At 42.5% G+C, this 7,752-nt stretch overlaps 1 protein-coding gene across 1 annotated transcript in view; it reads right to left on the bottom strand.

Annotated features, from left to right (window-relative positions):
• The window catches only part of LOC139649323 (cyclic AMP receptor 3), a gene marked incomplete at its 3' end in the record, with an annotated part of 20,410 nt that extends 14,010 nt beyond the window's left edge, over positions 1–6,400 (bottom strand). Inside the window, exons 1-5 of the mRNA XM_071525688.1 lie at positions 6,269–6,400; positions 3,570–3,622; positions 2,663–2,717; positions 1,325–1,381; positions 1,128–1,188 (exon numbers count right to left, since the gene is read on the bottom strand). Coding sequence (XP_071381789.1) covers positions 1,128–1,188; positions 1,325–1,381; positions 2,663–2,717; positions 3,570–3,622; positions 6,269–6,349 — 307 coding nt within the window. The remainder of the gene's footprint in view (positions 1–1,127; positions 1,189–1,324; positions 1,382–2,662; positions 2,718–3,569; positions 3,623–6,268) is intronic.
• Between the last annotated feature and the right edge of the window lie 1,352 nt (positions 6,401–7,752).

The following is a 7,752-nucleotide window of genomic DNA, read 5'->3' as shown; positions in this document are numbered from 1 at the left end:
GCCGGACTGTACGCTCTGCAACAGAACAAAGTGGCTGTGCGGCTGGTGTTTATGTACAGCCGTTTGTCCTCAGCTTGAGGATCCTAATGATAAACCGAGGTGACACGCACCGACCCTGCAGCACTAACTCACTGCCTATTACCCTGTATCCGTTTGTGTGTGTGTTTGTGTGTGTGTCTGCCTGTGAGACCAATAAAACAGCTCTGGTGAAGTGTCTTATTAGCAGCTAGTCCTAACTAAGAATCCTAAAGCTAATCAAGGCTAAAGGGGCTGTAATTGCAACAAAAGCCAGCAAAGCGAATAAGACACATTTCCCGGTGTGCGACCTGTGAAGCTTAAAACTGCGCCAGGCAAGATTTTTATATAAAAACACACCCGTCTCATCAGCGTAAATCACAAAGTGGAGCTGCAACAGGAATAAGCATCACATTCCCCCTAATTGAGCACTTGTAGATTTGCCCAGTTTATCCAAATGAAATCCTGGTTCCAGGTAAGATCACTGGCAGGAAATCTTCCCCTCAAACAGAAAGTGGTAAATCAAAACTTGAAGAGCGAAATGCAAAACTGTCTCTTAAACTGCAGCAATGACTCACAGACGATAGCTGAACCTCTTCTTCTCCTCCACCCACCAAAAACTAAGAAGAAGAAATTTATGTCCAAGGAAAGCGCAGTTTACTGATGTCACACGACATGATTTCTGAGTAATCAAGTCCTCAAAATTCAACAGCTCCCATTTGGGGCTGCCAACGTGCGAAGTTGCCTATTGCCGCATTAAAGGTGCACTAACTAAGATTTTTACTGTCCCACAGCACAAAAAGACCATAATAAGTCTGTGGGGGTTTGATATGGTTGTTGACCAGTACCAGTGACTCAGCAATTACTTCAACAGACACTGAGATTTCTGACTTTCAAAACTTTCTGGGCTCGTACTCTCTGTTTTGGAAACAAACTGCCTCCTTACATTTTCAAAAGCTCAAAGATGGAGGACAGTGTTGCAAGAGAGCGACCGGTGTCACAACACATTTTGTTCTCAAGCCAAAATAAAAAAACAAGAGAAAGCTGTATTATTTTTGCATGGTGATATATTACCTCTTCACTAGCTGTTATGAATGCATTTTGTATCTTACCAAAGTAAGTCAACCACCAGGCCTGGAAGTCACACAGCGATCCCTCTGGATGGTAATCGCCCTGGGGAAGGAAGGACAGCAGAGGGCAACATTTTCACACACCCTAAAAGACCTACTGCGTGTGTGTGTGTGTGTGTGTGTGTGTGTGTGTGTGTGTGTGTGTGTGTGTGTGTTGAATCAGACAGTGTGTGACTCACCATAACATATGCTACACTGTCGAAGAAAGCTGCTACTGTCAGGCTGAGAATCATCTTCTGAATACAGAGAGAGAGAGACAGAAAATGAGAGAGAGAAGGCATAAAGAAGCTCTAGGAAGCTCTACCAAAATATCTCCAATAACTGTGCTACTGTCTTTATTTTCACTTTCGGAGAAAGGCAAATTACAGATCAAATGATCTGTGATGTGCTTGAGCGCTTGGCATATGGCATCCCTAGTGACAACTTTATCAAAATATCGGAGAGGACAGACTCCTTAATTCGTTTTGTACAAACTAAACTCATTATTGTTTTATCAACAGAATCAATAACCTGTGCGCTGCAGAGCTGTGAGAGCATAGTTGCTATGCATGCCAGCTATCAGCCATAACCTGACTGTGTCCGGTGTGGCTCTCACAGACACATAAAGAGACAGACAGATATACACACACACACACACACACACACACACACACACACAAACACACACACACACACACACACACAGCCTGTGATCGATTTGTGTCCGGCCAAGGCTACAGAGGAGGAGGAGGAGGGGGGAGATAGAAAAAGAGCGAAGGAGGGCAGAGAGCACTAAAGACTATCGACTGACGGATAACCTTTGTAAGGGGATGGAGGTGAGGAGAGGGTTGATGTGGTGGAGAGGAGCTGGTGAAAGAGGAGGGGGAGGAGGTGGGGGGTGGGGGGGTGCGGTCCCTGCGACCTGGTTCTAAGCGCTCCGTGGTCCAGAGGTAATAGGATCCGTCAGAGCCCCACGTTAAGCTGTCATTTACTTCAGATTAGGAGGATAACGTGGAGCGCTGCTCAACCTGACAGACTGGCTGGACAGGCTTCAAACACACACACACACACACACACACACACACGCACTAGCGCAAGCCCTAACACACACACACACACACACAGCTCAAACCACTGCTAATACACATCAGAAAATCAAAATCTTTTCGGATCAAAGAAAAGAAGCCTTTTTATGTGGAAAAAAATATGTGGGAAACAAACCCAATCCTACATCTAACATCTAACCAATAGTAATTCTCAGTGTAGCCTAGGTCTGTAAGAATAATACCAGTTCCTTCAACTGGAGAGGAAAAAGCACAAGACAGCAGTCATTATCAGAGACAGACCATGAGTCAATTAGCTCCATAATTGATTAATCTGTGCATTTTAATTGTGTTCAATTATGCCAAGATTTGTCATGGCTAATTGAACAGATTTCCTATGGCACCGAAGCAAGCAAAAACACAATCATAAGCACACACACGCACACACACATATACAGTCATAAACATAAATACACACATGCGGTGCACATTTACCTGAGCCAGAGAGTGATACCTGCGTAGCAACCAGATCACAAACAGCATGAAAAAGCTGTGCAGAGAGAGAGAGAGAGAGAGAGGGAAGACAACAGTGAGATATTTCCTAATTGCAGGGGCAACAACATGAGCAGGACAGGCCTATTCCTGCTTTAACAATGGTGTACTGTCCTGTGCAAACACTGTGGCACTTATCCCAGCAGATCCTCCAATAACCTTTACTGTAACTGCCAAAATTCTCTAACTTTTTCGTCTCAAGAAACGGCAAGCAGTTGTCCTGCCAGCTACAGAGACCACTTACCATGAAAGTAGTGTCTGTTTAAGCTGAAACTAAAGCAACCTGCATCTTTGACCGCCAAACCTGCCAAGGAACTGCTCAGCAAAATCCGAGGGACCAACACCAGTCCCCGGCCCAGTCCGAGAAACTCTGAGCTAAACCATTCGGTTTCATTAGGAAGGCACCGATTGCACTTTGCAATGCAGATCCAAAGTAAAGTTGGTGTCCAGTCCAATTCAGCGCACTGGGGTCATCCACTACTTTTAATGAACAATACAGACTTAAATCATTACTTTGTCTTCATTGGACAAAAAATATCGACATATAATCCATTCTTTTCTCCCTTAGAATGATCTATTATACTTTGATTGTGAAAAAGGCAGAAAATCAAGGCTTTAATTTCAGACATGATAGACGTGGCTCTTGGTGTCAGATTTTGGTAATGGGAAATTTTCAGATATCAATATCCAATTTTAGCCTGGGCTTAGCCTAACATCCAATACCTGTGCATCCCTAAATTTCATTTAGGCTACGGCCATTATAAATATGCAGTGTGAAACAAAAGTCAAGGGGACAAGACAAAATTTAGGCCGAGCATTTGAGGATGGGATCGTTTAAAGAGATACTCACCATCCTACTAAGGAGAAGGTCCCTGTGGCTCGCTTTACCGTTAAAATCACCACCTGTAAATCAGAAACAGCAGATTAATAACATATTAAAACTCATATCCATCAATCTGAAAAAAGATATTCTATTTAACCCAGGCTTCTTCCTGTTCTTCAAGTGGAAGAACAGGAAGAAGCCTGGGTTAAATCATAGGCTTAGAAATTACTGGTTCTAGAAGACTGCCATTTGTTCAAACCTCTCTTTTTTGTGTTTGTGTGTGTGTGTAGAAGCGTGTGTGTTTTCGGGAGCTGCAACAAAATGGTATTTGCATACAGGAACCCAAGGATCAGGACTTTTATTGTAAAAAAAACACTTGACAAACACCTAAGCCACGCACGGCAGTTTGGCAGCTGCAGGTACTTTGAGGCCTTTCTGAACATTTCCTCCACACGCCTTTGACCCATTTTAACACACTGTAAAACACAGAGGGCTGTTAAATGAGAACTGGGCGAAATGAGAGATAGATCACTGTTAGGAGAACGTGTTAACAGGGCCGGAACCTGAGACTCTAGATACCTTGCATAAAGACATATTGTTTGGCCCACATCCAACCTGAAACTAAACTCTGAGAGCAACTCTGAGAGAAAAAAACAGAAGGAAAAAAAGAGAGCAAGAGAATGAAGAGAATGAGAAACGTGTTAGTCAAGTAGGCTCCACACACACACACACACAAGCCTCTGGGAAAATGAGGGGTCCGGTAAGAGTAAAGTAAGACAGTTTATTTGTATGCAAAATAGAGCGGGCATGTCCATACAGTCAGCAGTGGAACATCAGAGCCGTGACCTTCTACACACACAACCCATGTCACACACCCAGGCCGGATCCCCTAGGGAGCGGCTGGAGGACAGGACTGCCCTCAACCTGACTGATAACACTAACACTCACTCCTCTGCAGAGATGCTGCCATGCCATGTGTTGCCCTATATAAAAACACAGGGAAATCCAAAGCCAAGAAACCTGACTATACAAATACAGAAGAAAGGGTGACGCTAAACTTGAATTCGAACAGCTTATCCCCATATCAATATAGCTTCATCAAACAAGCCTAGCCAAACAAGGGAAGTTAGCTTTTAAAGTTGACTTAAAATGAGTGAAGATCAAAAAATAGATCCCACTTGGCAGTACAGAAATACCCCAAGATGAAGGCAATAACACAAATAATTATCAATTCCAGAGGGACAATTCAAACTACAGAAAAAGTCACACCTTATTTCTATGATCTTGGACAGTTCTGTCTACATTTATGAACATGAAATACTCTACTATAGCAGAGAAACCTGAGAACCAAGACTTGAGTCTGTGACGTCAAGAGACAAAACCTGGAGTTGCTCCACTGACAGTGAAAAGCACCAACAGTGTGGACACAGTGTCAGTATACCAGGGTGACTTGCAAAGATCTGGATGCAGTTTTTGTGGGTTATGACTATCACTGCACTATGATGAAACAGAACTCAATTTGGCTGTCAGTTTTAAACTCCCAACGAGCCCATAAAGTCAGTTATCAACTCATTACTGATAGAGAATGAGAGTCTTAGCTCTCTTGTGCCAAGCGTTTGGGCGATGAATTGTTCATTTTCACAAACACTGACTGCACTGATTATTACAGGAGCGCCATGTACTGTATATTTTGTCTCAGCGTTGATTTTCACGCGAAGTGTGATACTTCAAAATCGAAAGTCAAACTGGGATGGCCTGACAAAGTCTGTCAATGTGGGCCATCTGTATCTAGGTTAGAGCCAGGAGAGTGTGATTGATTGCTTACAATTAGTGATGTGAGCGATTGCTTGTCTGTAACAGAGTGGCTAACAGGACCGCATTACTGCAGCATTCTTCAGCAATATAGTTGGGTCAAGAGTGCGGATGATACCCTATAGCCAGATGCTGCTGGCATGCAAAGGTGCTGGCATGCACCCACACACATTCACACCTGCCCAGCTGCCTCAGGCTGTTGAAACTCTGCCTGTGGTATTTCATAAGTAGGTTACTCTGAAGATGAAGGAAGTGTTGATACCTCTTACATACACACACATTCTCTCACCCTTTCCCACACCTAGCCTACATCCCAGTTTACATTCAAATTGACAAACAGGTTCCATTATCACTCATTTCAAGATAAGGAACTGTGCGTTTTGACGGGGCTTATCTTTAGTCATACTGAACAAAACAAACAGAGACTGACTCCACATGCGGGCCTAAGGCTAAAATCAGAAAATAACCAAAGCTTAGCAATGAACTTGTCCCACTGAGCATCAATAATGACAGCTGACAAACACGAAGCTGGCATGCGCCTTATTCAGCTAGTTGGCTTTTCAAACCCAGCAAAGTAGAGCTTCATTAGCAAGTGAGCCAGTTAAGCTAATGTCACCAACAGTGGGCAAATATCTGGCTACTTGCTATCATATTAAAAAGGCCAGTCAATACAGCTAGTATGTTACATAATTGTTCAGACAGTTCAGCTAACTGTTATACCGTTTAGCAGCAGGAGCCATGCGCGTTTCAGCCCCTAACCAAGCAATTAATAGATCGATCAATCAATCACTCAGGAATAATCAATTAGGGCGTGGTAAATAATTACCAACACCAGCTAAGCCAGGTAAGCTAGCAGTGTATGTGGTTAGCTACAGAGCTAACCTTAAAACCGAGGCTACTCTGACGTTACTTACACATCGATAGTCGTCTGAATCTGTATTAAAGAATACGCAGCGTGAATCGTTATTCAGTGACTTTGGACTTGGGCTATCCATTTCGATTAGTGAATGATTGAGAGAATGATTTTGAGAGAAATTTGCTTGAAATGGTTTTTGTTTAGCCACACATTACTAACTACTTCCTGATTCTACTGTGCGCGCTGAGGGACAAAAAGGATGGCTTCACGCTACGAGTCAGTGTAGACACTGTAGCTGTTGTTATGGGCATTTTTTGTTTTGAAGACTTTGACTGGTAAATACATGAACTACTTTTATAATTTTATGAACTCAACCTCCAGCTCTGCTTTAGACTGAAACAAGTTTGCGGTCCCATAATCACAATGTGAATGTTATCCATTCAGCTTGGTTTTCAACACACTACAATTAACCTTCCTGTGATAATCATTTCAAACAGTTCCCATTTCCATCTTTACTACGTAATAAAGACCTATTTATTACTAATATTGACACAAAGCTTCACTACTGCCTCAACAAAAAGTAAAGAAAAAGTAGCACTTGGTTTGAAAGTGTATGTCAAGCTGTGATAACAGCAGTGTGTATAGTGAACTGGTGGTTGATACCATAACACGTTTTAGTGCCTCAAACACTTCAACCACAGTATATGAACACCCCCCCACACACACACCCCCACCCTGCTCCCACCACCAATACCACCAACACACACACACACACACACACACACACACACACAGAACATACACATGGATTGCGTCTTTAAAGGTGATGCTGCATCAAATCTACTGAAAACAGCCTGTTTTCAAGGATAGTGACTTATCTGCAGTGCCAAAGCCTTTGATAATAAACACTGCATTTATAACTTTAGTGATGGCCTATGGCATTTATCTTGTGTTTCTTGATCATTAGCTTATCCCAGCGGGTGTTTTTAGAAACCAACATCATTATCTACAATCAAAGACAGCAAAGCATGTCACCTTTGTCCTAAATCTGGATAGCAGAGTCTGCAGAGAAATGACAAGAAGACGAGCAAACAAGAGTCTACACTTCCTGTAAACAGTCTGAAGCAGGGAAAGGAAGCAATTTAAAGGTGTGTCTGTGTCTAAGATGTTTGAGGAGTTTTGCTTCATTTGTAAGATTAGGCTTCATATTTTCTTGCAAAATGATTGACAGGACAACATTAAAACAAATAAAGGTACTTTTTGAAGGTTAGTGGGCGACTTAAGTCCTTGATTGAAAAGTGCCAACATTTTTACATCCTGTATGTTTTTCAAGTGATTTGTATTTTCCAAAATTGAAAATAGTCTGCAGATATTATCATAAACATCCAAAACATACATAACTCTTCATCCCTCAAGAATTAGCTGTGGTGTCGGTGTCCCTTTTGGCACATACACTGAGACCGGTTCTATTATGAGTGCCTTTCTGTTTTGTCTGTTATTGTCTTTCCACTGGATTGGAATGTATGAAGTGGACTGAGGGAT

Source organism: Centroberyx affinis, unplaced genomic scaffold, assembly GCF_046629955.1.
Source record: "Centroberyx affinis isolate AG114_WGS23_722 - 3 ecotype Tasmania unplaced genomic scaffold, CSIRO-AGI_Caff_v1 ptg001328l_1, whole genome shotgun sequence".
Taxonomy (NCBI): domain Eukaryota; kingdom Metazoa; phylum Chordata; class Actinopteri; order Beryciformes; family Berycidae; genus Centroberyx; species Centroberyx affinis.
This window is presented reverse-complemented; position numbering and strand designations above follow the sequence as displayed.